The sequence below is a fragment of the Elephas maximus genome, chromosome 15, assembly GCF_024166365.1.
Source record: "Elephas maximus indicus isolate mEleMax1 chromosome 15, mEleMax1 primary haplotype, whole genome shotgun sequence".
In the NCBI taxonomy this organism is placed as follows: Eukaryota; Metazoa; Chordata; class Mammalia; order Proboscidea; family Elephantidae; genus Elephas; species Elephas maximus.
The window spans coordinates 43009749-43032033 of NC_064833.1; the positions used below are offsets into that span (position 1 = coordinate 43009749).

The following is a 22285-nucleotide window of genomic DNA, read 5'->3' on the forward strand; positions in this document are numbered from 1 at the left end:
CTTTACAGAAGCAGATCGTCAGACCTTTTTCCCACAGTGTCACTGGGTAGGTTTGAACTGCAAACCTTTAGGTTAATAACCAAAACTAAACCCACTGCCATCAAGTCGATTCCGTCTCATAGCGACCCTATAGGACAGAGCAGAACCACCCTGGTTCTGCTAGAGCACCTGGTGGATTCAAACTGCTGATCTTTTGGTTAGCAGCCGCAGCATTCAACCACTATGCCACCAGGGTTTCCCTCAGGTTAACAAATGAGCACAAATCATTTGTGCCCCAGGGACCTTTGATATTTTATGTAAGGGGGACATTACAATGTTTGTTCTTTTGTGTCTGACTTATTCACTTAGCATGTTTTCAAGGTGGATCCATGTCATACATAGCAAGTACCAGAGCTTCATTTCTTTTTATTATTAAATAACATTCCATTGTATGTCTATACCATATTTTGTTTATCCACTTATCTGTTGATAGACATTTGGGTTGTTTCCACCTTTTGACTATTGTGAATAATGCTGCGATGAACACTGGTGGACACGTATCTGTTTCTGGGTCCTTCAAGTTTCTTAGGTATATACTTAGGGGTGGAATTGCTACGTAATATGGTAATTCTATGGTAACTTTTTAAGAAAATGTCCAGCTATTTTCTATAACAGCTGCACCATTTTACATTCCCACCAACAATGCACAGGGCTACAATTTTTCCACACCCTCACTAACAATAGTCATTTTTCATTTCTCTGATTATAGTCATCCTAGTGGGTGTGAAGTGGTATCTCAATGTGGATTTAATTCGCATTTCCCTAATGACTGTCGATGGATACCCTGGTGACATAGTGGTTAAGAGCTACGGCTGCTAACCAAAAGGCTGGCAGTTTAAATCTACCAGGCGCTCCTTGGAAACTCTATGGGGCAGTTCTACTCTGTCCTATAGGGTTGCTACGACTCAGAATCAACTTGATGGCAACTGGTTTAGTTTTTTGTTTTTTTAATGACTAACGAGCCCTGGTGGTGCAGCAGTTAAGAGTTCGGCTACTAACCAAACGGTCGGCAGTTTGAAACCACTAGCCACTCCTTGGATCCTACAGGACAGTATGAATTCTTTATATATTCTGGATATTAAACCTTTTTCAGATATATGGTTCCCAAATACTTTCTCCCATTGTGTAGATTATTTGTTCACTTTTTTAATAAAGGTCTTTGATGCACAACCAAGTTTTTAATTTTGATGAAACCCAATTCATCTACTTTTTCTATCACTGCTTGTGCTTTTGGTGTCGTATCTAAGAATCCATTGTCAAAAACAAGGTCATAAAGCTTTACCCCCTATCTTTCTAAGGGTTTCATGGCTTTAATTTTTTCGTTGTTATATTTAGATCACTGATCCATTTTGACCTAATTTTCATATATGGTGTGAGGTATGGGTCCAACTTCATTCTTTTCCATGTGGAGATCCAGTTGTCCCAGCACCATTTGTTGAAGCGATTATTCTTTCTCCATTAAATAGACGTGGCGCCCTTACTGAAAATCAATTGTCCATAGATGTATGGGTTTATTTCTGGACTCTCAATCCCATTCCGTTGGTCTATATGTCTATTCTTATATCTGTACCAGACTGACTTTCATTACTATAGCTTTATAGCACATTTTGAAATCGAAAAGTTAAAGTCCTCCTACTCTGTTCTTTATCAAGATTGTTTTGGCTATTCAGGGCCCCTTGCAATTCTGTTTGAATTTGAAAGTCAGCTTTTCCGTTTCTGCAAAAAACACTGCTGGAATTCTGATACGGATTGTGTTGAACCTGAAGATCACTTTAGGTAGTATTTATCGACTACTTAATATTAAGTTCATGGAAAGTCCATAACACAGGATATCTTTCCATTTATTTAGGTCTTCTTCAATTTCTTTCAGCCATGTTTTATAGTTTTCAAAAAGCTTAATTCTTTGAGTTTTTACTGATATTTTAAAGTTTAAGTTCAAAAGTTTTTTTTTTTTTTAATTTTTTATGACTAATATGTGTTATTCTATAAACAGAAGAGCCCTGGTAGTACAGCAGGTACAGTGGTTAAGCACTTGGCTACTACCCAAAAGATTGGTAGTTTGAACCCACTAGCTATTCCATGGCATAAAGATTCGATGATCTGCTCCTGTAAAGATTACACCCTTGGAAGGCCTATGGGACAGTTCTACTCTGTCCTATAGGATCAGTATGAGTTGGAATCGACTCAACGGTAATGAGTTGGTATTCTATAAATATCTCTATTATTAAGACTTATTGCACTATATCATAACCATCATTACTAGAGTCAAAATCATTATAAATATCTTATTCTAAGTGTCTTCTGAGGAGATTATATAAGTATCTTAGTAATGCTCTTCAGTGCACTGCAGAGTATACAACCAACAAATGTTGGTAAAATTAAATTGAATTTTACCAACTAGATGTGCCTCCTTACAGAAGTATTTAACAATATTGTATATTTGTACTGATCTAAATTAAACCTCAGGTTTCTGACTTTTAAATCACTTCTGTTTTTAAATTTTTATATATTAATAGTATTATTTTTTACAGACACATGTCTTTTGGTACCTATGAACCTAAAAGTCCTCTTCACTTAACCTACTATCCCTCCCAATTTTAGTCAGGAAGAAGTCTTTTCTTCATTGTAATTCTACAATGTAATAACTTGAAATTAAATATGGGCTTTTTCAGCTTTACTAGTACATGAACAATGTTCACCTTAATTACCTACTATACTAATCATACCTTAAAATAGGAAGGTAAATTATTTAAAAATGTGTTTCATCTATAATGATTTTACTCAAAAAATCATTCCAATCACTAGTATAAATCCAAGTATTACTCTCCAGGGGTGTACACTGCTAAATAATTTGTCTAAATGTCAATAGCAATTTTCAAAAAATCCTTTCTACCCCCAAATTTTAAACATCTGTAAAAAATACTTGTTTTGAGAGTGGTTTACATTCATGACATTTGACCTTCTGCTGTAAAAAAAAAAAAACACCACAAATTCAAGTCTCAAATACCACGCAAGCAGGAAATCTAACCATTTCTGCAGTAGCCATCTGTATGGTCCAATATCAGATATTAGTTCTAGATTGCACTAAGTCATGTGTTACAAATCTTTTTCTGCAGCCTCTATAATTAGTTGTAATTTGCCTCTTTTAAAATGTGTTTCTTATGGGACATCTGGCCTTGAAACTTCTACCTTCCCATTGAAAAAATACTTAGTGTCTGGATTTTTTTTTTTTTTCCTTTTAATATGAAGCACTACATGGGTGGTATAACCAAGTCCAGACTTTAAAGAAAAATAAAGTCCAAGAACAGATGATGATTAAGAACTATTTCAGTATTGCCAACTATAGCTGAAAATAAAACTTTGTTGCAATATATAATTACCTACAAATTTCTCAATGAATTGCCCAAAGATTTAAAGTTCACAAAATAAATTTTCATGGGAACATAGCATTTGTCTATTTACTTCCAGGAACTACAATAGTAAAGTTAAATTCTATAATTCAGCTTTGGAATCAAAGATTTCATAAAAGGCAAAAAAGATCAGAGCCTACCAGTTTGAATATGACACTCAAAGTATCTACTTAAAATAGAACACGACTGTAATAGCTCATAAAAAATCCTAACTAATTTTACAGAGATTTAAGTAAGATTTAGAATACACTACAACTGCCTTAGGGTTCTTATGAAAATAATCATTTTAATAATACTCATCAATTCATTTAGGTTCTAGACAGCCTTCCTTAAAACTGAAAGTTAAATGTGTGCTAATGAAAAAGTAATCAAAATGAATGACAGAGATGCCACTTCTTTGCAAGATAAAAATGAAGACATTTATCACGGTATTCTGCTGCCCAGACTTACTTATTCCCTAGATTAGAAAACTTTTTATACAACCACTTAAAACCAGTATTATACCTTTTAAAAAAACACTAAAGAAATGTTAACACAGATCACAAAAGAAATTTTAAAAAGCCAGAGAAAAATCAGGTTCTGATGCCAAAACTTCAAACACAGCAATGAAATTTATCGTAAAGGTTAAATTCAATATATTTTTACCTTACTGAAATAAAACCTGAGAAATTTTTTTCTGATTTAGAAATGTCATTTAAATAAAAATTCATACGGAAACTATGCAAGAATTTTAAAAATTTCACCTAAAAACAGGACACAATTAGGCCCCACTGCTGGAGTAAATACAGCTAAAAAAGCAATCTGCATGTTCCCTAAGAGGGCCACTTAACAGGGTACCTTAATAGGGTCAGATTAAAAAACATAGTACAGAAACATCTGTTAGATGTTTCAACCAAATTTAAGAACACCCTTTTGCAAATGGTTGTTACTTTAATAGGCATGTAAAAAATAAAAAGGATATAAGCTAAGATTTGTTTATGTAAAAGTTCACATCTCAAAAGTTAAAGAAATAGCAAATACTAAAAACTATTAAAAATGATTAACATAAAGAAGTTAGTTCAGTAATTCCTTACCTGCATCCCATCTTTAAGTTTCAAAATGCATTCCATTGTATTGATAGTAATTACCACTGGTTCTGAACCCAGTTTTGTCCATGGTACATGAATCCGCAATTCGTGAATATGTCCACTTAAAAAAGTGAATGGTAATTTCAGTTCCTTAAAAGACAAAATATCAAAATAAGAGTTAATAAGTATTTAAATGTGTTTTAATTCTAAAATCCTAATTCGTTTCTTAAGAAACAAAATTTTCAACTAAAAATAATGAGAATTATTCTTTATATAAAATAAAACATCAAATAACTTGTTAAGCTATACTTAATAATAAACTACAAAATCGTATTTTAAGAGTTACATTTAATAAGCTATTTACCCTCTGTAGACATCAGTTTCCTATTCTGCTGAACAGAAATAATATATATTGACTGATACACTACACAGGCTCATTACATGGCAGTAGCAGTCGTAGCCATAGGCACAGAGAAGTAGACAGCAGGAGTACTTAAGATGACTGCACTGGTACACTTTACCGAATACCTGCCTAAAATAAATGCTCAAAATGTGTTTTTAAATAACTGAAATAGGATTGTAAGGCAGGCTAGAAAAGGGAGGTTAAATTGGAAACAGGAGAATGACCCGACAAAATATTGACAAATCTCAAAAAAAAAAAAAAAACATTAGAAATGAAAATATAACTGTCAACGAAATTACTTTCTACTAATTTGTTTCATTTCAAAATAAGTTTTTTTAAGCTGCAAATAGAACTACCATGTGATCCAGCGATCCCATTCCTTGAACTATATCCCAGAGAAATAAGATCCTTTAGACGAAGAGGGCGTGGCCAAGATGGCAGAGCAGTCAGATGCGTCCAGTGACCCCTCTTAAAATAAATACCCGAGAAGACAGGTAAAACAATAATATTTATGACAAGCTAGGAGCCCTGAACATCACAGGTAAAGTTAGAAAACGGACTGAATGGGAGGGGGACAGGGAGATGACTCAGAAACACAGAGGAACTCCCGGAACTAAATTGCTGAGAACCCTCAGGCATCATTCCCAGGAGCAGCTGCAGCAGGCTGGTGATAGCGTTTGGCCGCAGATTCCTCAGGGAGAAACAGCCACCTGCACAACCTACTCAAACCTCCGGAACCAGAGAAGAACGGCACTCTCGGCAAAAGCTAAGTACTCGTGTACATTATACTGTGCCCACAGGTCCCAAGCCAGCTTCAGTGACCGCTGATTTCCCTGGGCCGCAGATAGGTCCAGCTAAGCGTCCTGAGCCATTCTCCCAGCCTTGGAGAAGGAATAAATACACAATCGAGGGAAAAGATAAGCTGTCAGCTCCACTAACCTGGGGAGCAGAGAACAGAAGCAGCTCCTGTCCAGGCATAAATGGTGCATGAACTTTGAATACCTGTCCCCCCGCATGGATCTGTGTGTGCCTATCTAAGAAGAATAGGCCCCTGTTGGCAGACTGCAACTGTTTCATCTGTGCGGTAGATGTTTCATGTTTGACACCGCTTTGCCTATTAAACATGGTCCTCACCTACACACACCAGGGGCCGACTAACTGCTGGCTCCACGCAGGATACCCAGCCACTCGCAATAGGGGTCCAAGGATAACTGGCACTCCCAGTCCTTACAACCAGAAGCACTGGGTGCGCCTATTGTCCATCTGTAAAACCCACCCACCTGTGCGCTCTAGGGAACAGAGACACGCTTTCCTCACAGACACTCGGGGGACAGTTGTCAGACCCCTGCCTTGTTCAGAGTGTGACCCTATGCTGCAACCTGATACAGGTACCTACATCAGTCACGCCTGCCCCTCTAAGAATGCAGGACAGAGCATGTACCATGCGCTTGATGACCAGCTACCTGGACACCTGAGCTGAATCCATACAAGAAAAGTGGATGGACTCCTAGGCTGATATACCTGTTAACAGCTCTAGCTATCTGATGACAGGACGTTACAGCTTCAAAGGCAAAAATAATCAAGCTAGTTCACTCAAGCAACCTACTTGGGCATATCAAAACAAAACAAGAAGCTGGGATATAGTAAGCAGACATAAAGTAAACTAATAACTTGAAGATGGCTCAGAGAAAAGAGTCAGTATCAAATCACATAAAGAAGCAGACCATGATCATTTCCAGAAGCTCTCAAAACAAAGAATCAAGGGATCTTCTAGAGGAAGGTATCTTCCTGGAATTATCGGACACAGTATACAAAAGATTAATATACACTACTCTTTAAGACATCAGCAACGGGAACAGGAAAGAGATCAGGCAATATGCAGAACAAGCCAAGGAACACATAGATAAAGCAGTTGAAGACATTAAAAAGGTTATTCAAGAACATAATGAAAAATTTAATAAGCTACAAGAATCCATAGAGAGACAGCAATCAGGAATTCAGAAGATTAACAATAAAACTACAGAAGTAGACAACTCAATAGAAAGTCAGTGGAAGGCAGAATTGGTGAGATTGAAGATAAACCACTAGGCACCAATATATTTGAAGAAAAATCAGACAAAATAATTTTAAAACTGAAGAAACCTTAAGAATCATGTGGGACTCTATCAAGAGAAATAACCTACTAGTGATTGGAGTATCAGAACAGGGAGGGATAACAGAAACTACAAAGAGGATCGTTGAAGATTTGCTGGCAGAAAACATCCCCTAATATCATTAAAGATGAGAAGATATCTATCCAACATGCTCATTGAACTCCAAATAAGGTAGATGTTAAAAGAAAGTTACCAAGACATACTATAAATTAAACTTGCCATAACCAAAGATATAGACAGAATTTTACAAGCAGCTAGGGATAAACAAAAAGTCACCTACAAAGGAGAGTCAATAAGAATAAGCTTGGACTACTCAGCAGAAACCATGCAGGCAAGAAGGCAGTGAGATGACTTACATAAAAACTTAAAGGAAAAAAATTTCCAGCCACGAATCATATGTCCAGCAAAACCGTCTCTCAGATATGATGGTGAAATTAGGACATTTCCAGATAAACAGAAGTTTAGGGAATTCGTAAAAACCAAACCAAAACTATAAGAAATAATAATGGAGCTCTTTGGTTAGAAGATCAATAATATCAGGTATCAACCCAAGACTAGAACACCGGACACAGCAATCAGATATCAAGGCAGACAGGGAAATTCCAAAAATAAATCAAGATAATACAACACTCAAAACAGGGAAACAGTGATGTTATTATGTAAAAGAAGACAACATTAAAACAATAAAAAGGGACTAAGAAATGCAGGCATAGATCTTTCATACGGAGAGGAAGACAACGCAATATAAAGAAATAAAAGTTAGGTTTAAATTTAGAAAAATAGGGGTAAATACTAAGGTAACCACAAAGGAGACTAACTATCCTACTCATCAAAATAAAATACAAGAAAAAAACAGACTCAGCAGAAACAAAATCAACAACAATGAATATGAGGAAAAGACAATAAACTACTCAGCACAAAAAAATTAAGTGGAAAACAGAAACTGTCAACAATACACAAAAAAAAATTTCACAATGGCAGCACTAAACTCACACCTATCCATAATTACGCTGAATGTAATTGGACTAAATGTACCAATAAAGAGACAGAGAGTGTCACAATGGATTAAAGAACATGATCCGTCTACATGCTGCCTACAAGAGACAAACCTTAGACTTAGAGACACAAAGTAAAACGCAAAGGATGGAAAAAATATATCAAGCAAACAACCACCACAAACAGGCAGGAGTGGCAATATTAATTTCTGACAAAATAGACTTTAAAGTAAAATCCACTACAAAGGATACGGAAGGACACTATACAATGATTAAAAGGACAATATACTAGGAGGATATAACCATATTAAATATTTACACACCCAATTACAGCACTGGAAGATATAAAAACAAACTCTAACAGCATTGAAAAGTGAGATAGACAACTCCACAATAACAGTAGGAGATTTCAACACACCACTTTCGGTGAAGGACAGAACATCCAGAAAGAAGCTCAATAAAGACATGGAAGATCTAAATGCCACAATGAACCAACCTGACCTCATAGACATATACACAACACTTCACCCAACAGCACCCAAGTATGCTTTCTTTTCTAGTACACATGGAACATTCTCTAGAGTAGACCACATATTAGGTCATAAAACAAGCCTTAGCAGAATCCAAAACATCGAAATATTAAAGACCATCTTCTCTGATCATGAGGCCATACAAGCAGAAATCAATAACAGAAAAAGCAGAGAAAAGAAATCAAACGCATGGAAACTGAACAATACCCTGCTCAAAAATGACTGGGTTATAGAAGACATCAAGGATGGGATAAACAAATTCATAGAATCCAATGAGAATGAAAACACTTCCTATAAGAACCTCTGGGACACAGCAAAAGCAGTGCTCAGAGGACAATTTATATCAATAAATGCACACATAAAAAATAGGAAAGGGACAAAATCCAAGAATTATCCCTACAACTTGAACAAATAAAGTGCAACAAAACAAACCCTCGGGAACCAGAAGAAGGCAAATAATAAAAATTAGAGCAGAATTAAATGAAATAGAAAACAGAAAAACAACTGAAAGAATTAACAACACCAAAAGCTGGTTCTTTGAAAAACTTAACAAATTCAATAAACCACTGGCCAAACTGACAAAAGAAAAACAGGAAAGGAAGCAAATAAGCGAAATAAGAAATGACATGCACGATTTCAAAACAGACCTAAAAGAAATTAAAAGAATCATCTCAGATTACTACGAAAAATTGTACTCGAACAAATTTGAAAATCTAGAAAAAAATGGATGAATTTCTGGAAACACACTACCTACCCTAAAGTAACGCAAACAGAGGTAGAACAACTAAACAAACCCATAACGAAAGAAGAGATTGAAAAGGTAATCAAAAAACTCCCAACAAAAAAAAAGCCCTGGCCCTGATGGCTTCACTACAGAGTTCTACCAAGCTTTCAGAGAAGAGTTAACACCACTATTACTTAAGGTATTTCAGAGCACAGAGAAGGACAGAATACTCCCAAACTCATTCTATGAAGGCAGCATGCCCCTGATACCAAAACCAGGTAGAGACACCACAAAAAAAGAAAATCATAGACCTATATCCCTCATGAATGTAGATGCAAAAATCCTCAACAAAACTCTAGCCAAGAGAACTCAAGAACATATCAAAAACATAATTCACCATGACCAAGTGGGATTCATACCAGGTATGCAGGGATGGTTCAACATTAGAAAAACAATGTAATCCACCATAAATAAAAGACAAGAAACGCATGATTTTATCAATTCATGCAGAAAAGGTATCTGACAAAGTCCAACACTCATTCATGATAAACACTCTCAGCAAAATAGAAGAAAAATTCCTCAACGTAATAAAGGGCTTTTATACAAAGCCAATAGCCAACATCATCCTAAATGGAGAGAGTCTGAAAGCATTCCCCTTGAGATCCGGAACCAGACAACAATGCCCCTTATCACCACTCTTATTCAACATTGTGCTGGAGGTCCTAGCCAGTGCAATTAGGCTAGATAAAGAAATAAAGGGCATCCAGATTGGCAAGGAAGAAGTAAAATTATCTCTATTTGCAGATGACATGATCTTATACACAGAAAACCCTAAGAAATCCTCAAGAAAACTACTGAAACTAATAGAAGAGTTCAGCAGAGTATCAGGATACAAGATAAACATACAAAAATCAGTTGGATTCCTCTACACCAACAAAAAGAACATCAAAGAGGAAATGACCAAATCAATACCATTCACAGTAGCCCCCAAGAAGATAAAATACTTAGGAATAAACCTTACCAAAGATGTAAAAGACCTATACAAAGAAAACTACAAGACATTACTGCAAGAAACCAAAAGAGATCTACATAAGTGGAAAAACATACCTTGCTCATGGATAGGAAGACTTAACATAGTAAAAATGTCTATTTTACCAAAAGCGATCTATAGATACAATGCAATTCTAATCCAAATTCCAATAACATTTTTTAATGAGATGGAGAAACACAGCACCAACTTCATATGGAAGGGAAAGAGGCCCCGGACAAGTAAAGCATTACCGAAAAAGAAGAACAAAGTGGGAGGCCTCACTCTGCCTGATTTTAGAACCTATTATACTGCCACATTAGTCAAAACAGCCTGGTACTGGTACAATAACAGATACATGGACCAATGGAACAGAATTGAGAATCCAGACATGAATCCAGCCACATATGAGCAGTTGATATTTGACAAAGGCTCAAAGTCTGTTAAATGGGGAAAAGACAGTCTGTTTAACAAATGGAGCTGGCGCAACTACACATCCATCTGCAAAAAAATGAAACAAGACCTATATACCTCACACCATGCACAAAAACGAACTCAAAACGGATCAAAGACCTAAATATTAAATCTAAAACAATAAAGATAATGGAAGAAAAAATATGGACATTAGGAGCCCTAATACATGGCATAATCAGTACACAAAATATTACTAAAAATGCAGAAGAGAAATGAGATAACTGGGAGCTCCTAAAAATCAAACACCTATGCTCATCCAAAGACTTCACCAAAAGAGTAAAAAGATTACCTACAGACTAAAAAAAGTCTTTAGCTATGACATTTCCGACAAGCATCTGATCTCTAAAATCTACATAATAGTGCAAAAACTAAACCACCAAAAGACAAATAACCCAATTAAAAAATGGGTAAAGGATATGAGCAGACACTTCACTAAAGAAGATATTCAGTCTCCTAACAGATACATGAGGAAATGCTCATGATCATTAACCATTAGAGAAATGCAAATCAAAACTACAATGAGATCCCATCTCACTCCAGCAAGGCTGGCATTAATCCAAAAAACACAAAATAATAAATGTTGGAGTGGCTGTGGAGAGCCTGGAACACTTATACATTGCTGGGGGGGGAATGTAAAATGGTACAACAATTGTGGAAATCAAATCAGAGCTTCCTTAAAAAGCTAGAAATAGAACTACCATGCGATCTCACTCCTTGGAATATATCCTAGAGCCTTTACATGAACAGATATATGCACACCCATGTTCAGTGGAGCACTGTTTACAACAGCAAAAAGATGGAAGCAACCTAGGTGCCCATCAGCGGGTGAATGGATAAATAAATTATGGTATATTCACACAATGGAATACTACGCATCGATCGAGAACAAAGATGCATCTGTGAAATATTTCATAACACGGAGGAATCTGGAAGGCATTATGCTGAGTGAAATTAGTCAATTGCAAAAAAAAAACCCAAAAAACTAAACCCAATGCCATCGAATCGATTCCAACTCATAGTGACCCTATAGGACAGAGTAGAACTGCCCCATAGAGTTTCCAAGGAGGGCCTGGTGGATTCAAACTGCCGACCCTTTGGTTAGCAGCCGTAGCACTTAACCCACTATGCCACCAGGGTTTCCTCAATTGCAAAAGGACAAATATTATATGACACCACTATTATAAGGACCTGAAAAACCGTTTAAACAGAGAAGAAAATATTCTTTGATGGTTATGAGAGTGGGGAGGGCGGGAGAGAGGGAAGGAGGGAGATGCATTTTCATTCATTAGATAGTAGATAAGAACTATTTCAGGTGAAGGCAAAGGTAACACACAATACAGGAGAGGTCGGCACAATGGGACTAAACCAAAAGCAGTTTCCTGAAAAAACCAACGGTTCAAAGGCCAGCATAGTGGGGACATCTAAGCCAACTGGCATAATAAAATCTATTAAGAAAACATTCTGCATCCCACTTTGAAGAGTGGCGTCTGGGGTCTTAAACACAAGCAAGCCGCCATCTAGGATGCATCAATTGGATTCAACCCACGTGGAGCAAAGGTGGATGAAAACACCAAAAAGGCAAGAGATTATGAGCCCAACAGACAGAAAGGGGGACATAAACCAGAGGCTACATCAGAAGAACTAAATGAGACCAGAACTAGATGGTGCCTCGTACAACCAATGACTGCCATAACAGAGAACACAACAGAGAACCCCTGAGGGAACAGGAGAGCAGTGGGATGCAGACCTCAAATTCTCATGAAAAGACCAGGCTTAATGGTCTGACTGAGACTGGGACTCCGGAGGTCATGATCCCCACACCTTCTGTTAGCCCAAGACAGTAACCATCCCCAAAGCCAACTCTTCAAACAGGGACTGGACTGGACAACGGGACAGAAAATGATACTGGTGAGAAGTGAGCTTCTTGGATCAAGTAGACACATGAGATTATCTAGGTAGCTCCTGGCTAGAGGGGAGATGAGGGGGTAGAGGGAAACAGAAGCTGGCAGAACGGACACAAAAAAAGAAAGTAGAGGGAGGGAGTGTTCTGTCTCATTAGGGGGAAAGCAACTAGGAGTACACAGCAAGATGTATGTAAATTTTTGTATGAGAGATTGACTTATTCGTAAACTTTCACTTAAAACACAATAAAAATTTAAAAAAAAAAAAAGAGCCTTTACACAAACAGATATGTGCACACCCATGTTCACTGCAGCACTGTTTACAATAGCGAAACGACGGAGTCAACCAAGGTGCCCATCAACAGGTGAATGGATAAATAAATTATAGTATATTCACACAATGGAATACTACGCATCAATAAAGAACAATGATGAATCTGTGAAACATTTCATAACATGGAGGAATTAACTATTGTCTGACTCAGTTTATCAAATTAATAGCAATACCACTAAATTTAAAAAGGGTGAATACCAGTAACTCTGGTGCCACCAAACACGGATTCAAGTCCAACCTAGCTCTAGAACTTACTAGATGAATGATACAGGGCATGCTGTTTCAAGTACCTGTGCCTCAGTTTCTTTACCTTTAAAATTTGGTTAGTTACACTATCATTGAAGATTAAAAGAATTAATTCATATAAAGTTCTTAGAACACTGAATTGCTCATAAAGAAATCATTACAAAGATGCTATTATTGTTATTACCAATGCGTGCACCTAATTTATGTCTTTAATCATTTTTTTTTTAAGGTCAAAATACTAAAACTCTATTTCTACTATTCGACTCTACTAGAATGTCATAATATTTAAATATTTATCATTATTACATTAATTTTAAAGATGCAGTAACTCCTCTAAGCATTCATCAGGTGACGCAAGCTTATACTGATCAATGTTTGTAACAAAGACAATATTTACTGAGCGCTCACTATATATGAGGCATTGTTCTAAGCACTTATTTAATTGTTTCTGCAATTAATCCTCAAGCAACCCCAAAAGTTAAATGCTACTATTATCCCAACTTTGTCGTTGTTGTTAGGTGCTGCTGAGTCAGTTCCAACTCCAAGCGACCCTATGTACAACAAAACAAAACACTTCCCAGTACTGCGTCATCCTAACATCATTGCCATGTTTGAGCCCACTGTTGCAGTCACTGAGTCAGTCCATCTCCTTGAGGGTCCTCCTCTTTTTCGTTGACCCTTTACCTTACCAAGCATGATGTCCTTCTCCAGGGACTGCTCTTTCCTGATACCATGTCCAAAGTATGTGAGACAAAGTCTCACCAACCTCACTTACAAGAAGCACTCAGCATGACTTCTTCCGAGGAAGACCTGTTCATTCTTACTGTAGTCCATGGTATATTCAATATTCTTCACCAACACCATAATTCAAAAACACCAATTGTTCTTCCATCTTCCTTATTCAGTGCCTAGCTTTCACATGCACGTAAGGCAATTGAAAATATCATGGCTGGGGCAGGCGCACCTTGGTCCTCAATAATATCTTTGCTTTTCAACACTTTAAAGAGGTCTTTTGCAGCAAATGTGCCCAATCCATTACATTGTTTAATTTCTCGACTGATGCCTCTGTGGGTGTTGATTATGGATCCAAATAAAATAAAATCCTTAACAACTTCAATATTTTCTCCATTTATCATGAAGTCGCTTATTGGTTCAATTGTGCGGACTTCTGTTTTCTTTATGTTAAGGTGCAGCCCATACTGAAGGTTGTAGTCTTTTATCTTCATCAGTAAGTGTTTCAAGTCCTCTTCGCTTTCAGCTAGCAAGGATGTGTCACCTGCATATAGCAGGTTGTTAATGAGTCTTGCACGAATTTTGATGCCCCGTTTTTCTTCATATAGTCCACCTTCTCAGATTATATGTGCAGCATACAAATTAAGTACGGTAAAAGGGTACAACCCTGACACACATCTTTCCTGATTCTATACTACGTGGTATCACCTTGTTCCATTCAAACGACTGCCTCCTGGTCTATGTACATGTTCCACATGAGCACAATTAAGTATTCTGGCATTCCCATCATTCACAGTGTTGTCTATAATTTATTATGATCCACATCCCAACTTTACTGATATAAAATCTGAGGCATGGAAAAGGTCAAGTAATTTCTCCAGGAGACTCAACTAGAAAAGCCAGGATTCAAAACTAAATATTTAGTAGTTGCAAGAATAACCACTATTAGAACACGAGGAAGAAATGTAATATGTGGCTAATAGCCTCCATGAACAACTGTCCCCTTTGCCATGAGAAGAGAAGAATTGGATAGTGCCTGCTGGCTACCATTACTTAACATCTTGTTCAAAGCCTCTATAGAAAAATTCTGGTCAAAATGGTAAATGCTGAGCAGAATTTCAAAACCAAATGGAATTCCAGGTTTCTGGAGCCACGGAGGGTGGATGAACCCCTGAAACTACTGCCCTGAGATAATCTTTAAACTTAGAACTTAAACCAAAAGCATCCCCAGAAGTCTTCTTAAAACCAAACACTAGTTTAGCTTAACTAGTAAAGAATGTCTGCTTTAAGCACTGAGCTCTTTTAAGGCATATCTATATGGGATCAAATTAACAACAGCGACCTGAAAGATTATATAGGAAACAAAGGGGTAATGGAGAAACAAGAAAGAAAAGGAGGATGAGAACAGTTGCACAACTAAAAGAATGTAATTAATGTCACTGAATTCTACAAATAGAGAAAGTTAAATCAGTGTATATTCTCAACAACAAAAAATATAAATTGTAAAACAGTTTAACATTAATAACCACTACTACACTGCCTGAATATGTCCATTATGAGCACTGGATATATTTCCACTGGTTATGCATATATTTGGACAATGAGCAAATTACATTTCACCTCTAACACCCCCTGACTTGTGCGACAGTGATATATTTGTAAAATGGCTATCAAGTGTGGTAGTCCACGGGTACAATCAGATTTTCTCAGGACAAAGTTAAAGGATGCCTGAATCAAACTCAAGGCCTTAGTATCATTAAAATGCTCAATGAGCTACTAATTAAACATTAATACAAGAGACAGCATTGTATATTAGAACATGGGATATTTAACCACAGGGTCCATGTTGGAGGTCCAATTATATTAATCTGACTATAAACCATACCGTTTCCTCATCACAAGGCTGTTGTGAGACCTAAATGACAATATACTCACACATTATTTTTTAATAACAGCAGATCTTGTTTAACAGAACCACAAATGATTTCCTTTTAATTCTCAATTCCCACTTTTGAAACATAATTCTGTAATTTTTTAAATGTTTTATTTACTCATTTTTGTGCCTTCCTGTCATGAACAATTATGTCCCTCAGAAAATTTATCTATTTCGCTGGGCCATGATTCCCTGTATTGTGTGGTTGTCCTCCATTTTGTAACTGTAATTTTATGTTGAGAGGATTAGGGTGGGATTCTAACACCACCCTTACTCAGGTCACCTCCCCAATCCACGGTAAAGGGAGTTTCCCTGGGGTATGGCCTGCACCACCTTTTATCTCTCAAGAGATAAAAGGCAAGCAAGCAGAAAGTCAGGGACCTCATACCACCAAGAAAGCAGCATCAGGAGCAGAGCGTGTCATTTAGACCTGGGGTCCCTGTGCATGAGAAGCTCCTCGGCCATGGGAAGACTGAGGAGGAAAAGGACCTTCTACTAGAGCTGACAGAGAAAGCCTTCCCCTGGAGCTGACATCTTGAGTTTGGACTTCTAGCCTTCTTTACTGTGAGGAAATAAATTTCTCTTTGTTAAAACTATCCGTTTGCGGTATTTCTGTTATGGCAGCACTAGAAGACTAAGACACCCCCTGTGTGGGTTGATATCTGGTTATTCAGCCCTGTCTTCTAGTCTTGGGTTGTTATCTGATATCACTGGTTCTCTAGTCGTAGGACTCCCTTCAGTATTTCCTATAATTTTGGTTTCCTTTTTAAAAATTCCCTTAACTTCTGTTTTTCTGGAAATGTCCTAATTTCACCTTCATATTTGAGACAGTTTTGCTGGATATACAATTCTCAGCTGCAATTTTTTTTCCTTCAAGACTTCAGATATGTCATCCCACTGCCTTCTTGCCCACATGATTTCCCCTGAGTGGTCAAAGCTTAGTCTTATTGACTTTCCTTTGAAGGTGAGTTTTCGTTTATCCCTAGCTGCTCTTAATTTTCTCTTCATCTTTGGTTTTCACAAGTTTGATTATAATATGTTTTGGTGACTTCTCTTTAGTATCTACCCTGTGTGAGGTTCAATGAGCTTCCTGGATCGATACCTTCTCATATTTCACGATATCAAGGAAGTTTTCCACCAGCAAATCTTCAACAATTCTTTGTATTTTCATTATTCTCACCCCCCATTTTGGTACTCCAATCACTCATAGATTATTCTTCTTAACAGAGTCCAAAATAATTCTTAGAGTTTCTTCATTTTTTTTAATTCTTTACCTAATTTTTCCTTAAGTAAATTGGTGCCAAGTGCTTTATCTTCAATCATACTAATTCCAACTTCCATTACCTCAATTCTGCTCCTATGACTTTCTATTGAGTTGCCTAATCCTGAAATTTTACTGTTTATCTTTTGGATTTCTGTTTCTTGCAGCCTGTTAAATTTGTCATTCTGCTCTTATATAACCTTCTTAAGTTCCTCTATTGCTTTGTCTGTGTGTTCCTTGGCTTGTTCTGTGTTTTGCCTCATCTCCTTCCTGATCTCTCAAAGGGCTCTCTGTATATTAGTCTTTTTGAATTCTATCTCCAGTAATTCCAAATTCTAAGGCCTCTTCCTCTGGGAGGTTTCCTAGTTCTTTGTTTTGTTCACTTGCTGGAGCCATAATGATCTGCCTCTTTATGTGATTTGATACTGACTGTTGTCTCCGAGCAATCAGTAAGTTATATTTATATACTGTTATGTTTGCTTACTGTTTCCTAGCATTTTGTTTTGTTTTGGCCAGATAGGCTCAGCGTGTGAGCTACATTGGTTATTGGTGTCTTTGAAGCTCTCACGTTCTGCCACAAGGTGGCTAGAGCTGCTACTAGGTGTATCAGCCCAGGAGTCCATTTAATTTTCTTGTGTGGATTCAGCTCAGGAGTCCAGGTTGTCAGTCACCAAGTGTGTGGTGCAGTCTCTCACATACAGTCCTAGACAGGCAGGGCTACATAAGTGTGACTGCAGCAGCCATAGGTATCTGGCTACACTACGGGGTTATGTGCTACACAAGGTAGGGGGTTCATGGCTGCCCATGAGTGGCTAGGTGGAAGGTGTGGTCCTGTTGCTTATTGGTCCAGCTGTGAGAATTTGTTTTCTTAATGTTCAGGTGTGCACTAGTCATCTAGTGCTGCTGTAACAGAAATACCACAAGTGGATGCCTTCAACAAAGAGAAATTTATTTTCTCATAGTCTAATAGGCTAGAAGTCCAAATTCAGGGCGTCAGCTCTAGGAAAAGGCTTTCTCTCTGTCAGCTCTGGAGGACGGTCCTTGTCATCAATCTTCCCCTGGACTAAAAGCTCCTCCACACAGGAACTCCAAGACCAAAGGACGTGCTATGCTCCCAGCGATGCTTTCTTGGTATGAGGTCCCCCTGTCTCTCTGCTGGTTTCTCTCTTTTATATCTGAAAAGATATTGGCTCAGCCTTTACACAAACAGATATATACACATCCATGTTTACTGCAGCACTGTTTACAAGAGCAAAAAGATGGAACCAACCAAGGTGCCCATCAACAGATGAATGGATAAATAATGGTATATTCACACAATGGAATACCAAAAAAAATAGAATACTATGCATCAATAAAGAACAGTGACGAATCTATGGAACATTTCATAACATGGAGAAACCTGGAAGATATTATGCTTAGTGAAATTAGTCAGCTGCAAAAGAACAAATATTGTATAAGACCACTATTATAAAAAAAAAAAAAAAAGAGAGAGAAATAGTTTAAACTGAGAACACACTCTCTTGTGGTTACGAGATGGGGGAGGGAGGGAGGGAGAGCGGGAGAGGGGTATTTACTAAATAGATAGTAGATAAGAACTGCTTTAGGTGAAAGGAAGGAGGACAACACTCAACACAGTGGAGGTCAGCACAACTGGACTAAACCAAAAGCAAAGTTTTCTGAATAAACTGAATTCTTTGAAGGCCAGCATAGCAGGGGCAGGGGTTTGGGGACCATGGTTTCAGGGGACATCTAAGTCAAGGGGCATAATAAAATCTATTAAGAAAACGTTCTGCATCCCACTTTGAAGAGTAGTGTCTGCGGTCTTAAACGCTAGCACGCAGCCATCTAAGATGCATCAATGAGTCTCAACCCACCTGGATCAAAGGAGAATGAAGAACACCAAGGACACAAGGTAATAACGAGCCAAAGAGACAGAAAGGGCTGTATGAACCAGAGACTACATCATCCTGAGACCAGAAGAACTGGACGGTACCCGGCTACAACCGATGACTGCCCTGAAAGGGAACACAACAGAGAACCCCTGAGGGAACAGGAGAACAGTGGGATGCAGACCCGAAATTCTCATAAAAAGACCAGACTTAATGGTCTGACTGAGACTAGAAGGACGCCGGTGGTCATGGCCCCCAGACCTTCTGTTGGCCCAGGACAGGAACCATTCCCGAAGCCAACTCGTCAGACATGGATTGGACTGGACAATGGTTTGGAGAAGGATGCTGGTGGGGCGTGAACTACTTGGATCAGGTGGACACTTGAGACTATGTTGGCACCTCCTGCCTGGAGGGGAGATGGGAGGGTAGAGGGGCTTAGAAGTTGGCAAAATGGACACGAAAAGAGAAAGTGGAAGCGAGAAGCGGGCTGTCTCATGGAGGGGAGAATAAGTGGGAATATGTAGCAAGGTGTATATAAGTTTTTATGTGAGCGACTGACTTGATTTGTAAACCTTCACTTAAAGCACAATAAAAATTATTAAAAAAAAAAAAGATATTGGCTCAGTGCACAATCCAATTGTCTTAGTCATCCCATGCTGCTATAACAGAAATACCACAAGTGGGTGGCTTTAACAAAGAGAAATTTATTTCTTTACAGTGAAGTAAGCTAAAAGTCTAAATTCAGGGCATCAGCTCCAGGGGAAGGCTTTCTCTCTCTGACGGCCTTCTAATCAATCTTCCCCGCACTAGGAGCTTCTCCATGCAGGGACCCCGGGTCCAAAGGACTCACTCTGTTCCCAGCACTGCTTTCTTGGTGATATGAGGTCCCCAACTCTCTGCTGGCCTCCCTTTCCTTTTATCTCTTGTAAGATAAAAGGTGGTGCAGGCCACACATTGGATCAGGGATGTGACTTTACTAAGGATGTTACAATCTCACCCCAATCCTCTTTAACATAAAATTACAATCACAAAATAGAAGACAATCACACAACACTGGGAATCATGGCCCAGTTAAACTGATACACACATTTTTGGGGGAACATAATTCAATCCACGATACCAATCTCATAGATTGAGTCCTGTCTCATTAACATAACTGTCACATATCCCACCTCATTAACGTCATAGAGGTAGAATTGTAACACATAGCAAGATCATAAACCAGAGGTCAAAATGATGGACAATCACACAATACTGGGAATCATGGCCTAGTTGAATTGATATACGTATTTTTGGGGGACACAATTCAATACATGACAAGGTGTAATTCATAATGAAGGCTCTGGTCTTTGATCTTCATCAGTAAGTACTTCAAGTTCTCTTCACTTTCCACAAGCATATTGTGTCATCTGCATATTGCAGGTTGTTAATGAGTCTTCCTCCAATCCTGATGCCCCATTCTTCCTCATACAGTCCAGCTTTTCTAATTATGTGCTCAGCTTACGGATTGAATAAGTGTGCTGAAATGATACAACCCTAATGCACACCTTTCCTGATTTTAAACCCTGCAGCATCCCCTTGCTCTATATGAACGACTGTCCCTTGGTCTAGGAACATGTTCCTCATAGCACAATTAAGTGTTCTGGAGTTCTCATTCTTCACAATGTTATCCATAATTTGTTATGATCCACATAGTTGAATGCCTTTGCATAGTCAATAAACACAAGAAAATATCCTTCCGGTATTTTCCGCTTTCAGCCAAGATTCATCTGACATCAGCAATGCTATCTCTCATTCCACATCCTCTTCTGAATCCGGCTTGAATTTCTGGCAGTTCCCTGTCCATGTACTACTGCAACCATTTTTCAGTTATCTTTGGTAAAATTTTACTGGCATGTGGTATTAATGATATTGTTTGATAATTTCTGCATTCTGTTGGATCCCCTTTCTTTGGACTGGGCACCCGATTTGAGGGGCTCATGTTCCCGCAGTGTATCAGACAATGTTCCACTGCTGTTCGTTAAGTTTTCACTTGTCAGTTTTTTTAGAAGTAGACTGCCAAGTCCTTCTTCCTAGTCTGTCTTTGTCTGGAAGCTCCACTGAAACCTGTCCACCAGAGACGACCCTGCTGGTATTTGAATTACCAGTGGCACAGCTTGCAGCACCGTGGCAACACACAAGCCACCACAGTACAACAAACTGACAGACAAGTGGTGCAATGGAACATTACTCACCTGTAAAGAGAAATGATGTCTTAATACATGCTACGACTTGGATGAACCTTGAAAACATTATGCTAAATGAATTAAGTCAGTCACAAAAGAACAAATATTGTATTATACCACTTACAGTGAAATATCTGAATTGGAAGATGTATAGAGGCCAAATTTTACCAGCGATAACGAACGGTAAAAAAAATGCTGAAATGACAAATGTTTGTTATACATATTTCCACCACAATTTAAAAAAGTAAAATGAAATCAAAATAAGAGACTTTCACAGAGAAATAAAAACAGAGAAAATTGTTGTTAACAGGCCCAACTTACAATAAATACTAAAGGACGTTCCTAAGACTGAACGCAACTGACCCCAGATGGTAACACAAATCCATGCAAAGAACACCAGTAATTATGTAATTATAAAAGGCACTATAAATCCATACAGTTTTCTCCTTTTTCTCTTAACTGATTTGAAAAGCAACTGTATAAAATAATATATACAGAAAGTATTGTTGGGCCTATAACATATAGAAATAAATGTGTGATATATTTGAAAATAATGGCACAGAGAAAGTGAGTTACAGCAAAGCTATAATGGGCTAAGAAAATGACAACAAACGGCAAAGTAATAACTATAATAATGTATTGTTGGGTTTATAATATTAATAGGTGCAATATGTTTAACAATAATACCACAAAAAGGGGGAAAGGAGGTAGAACTAAATAAGAATAATATATCTCTATATTACTGGAAATAAGGTAGTATAAATCTGAAGCAGATTCTGATAAGATATATATGGTAAACTCTACAGTAACCACTAAAAACAGAAAGTAAAAAACATCATTCAAGTGCTACATTAGAAAATATTCACATTTCAAATAACATTAAATGGGAACAGACTAAATAATCCAATCAAAACACAGAGGTTGTCAAACCGATAATAT

The 22285-nt window shown here is 37.7% G+C and overlaps 1 protein-coding gene across 15 annotated transcripts in view; it reads right to left on the reverse strand.

Annotated features, from left to right (window-relative positions):
- VPS13B (vacuolar protein sorting 13 homolog B) overlaps positions 1 to 22285 on the reverse strand; it is a 915182-nt gene that overhangs the window by 884484 nt on the left and 8413 nt on the right. For all 15 annotated transcript variants that reach the window (XM_049854595.1, XM_049854593.1, XM_049854590.1 and 12 more), the window contains exon 3: positions 4523 to 4666. In XM_049854595.1, the coding sequence (XP_049710552.1) occupies positions 4523 to 4666 (144 nt within the window). The remainder of the gene's footprint in view (positions 1 to 4522; positions 4667 to 22285) is intronic.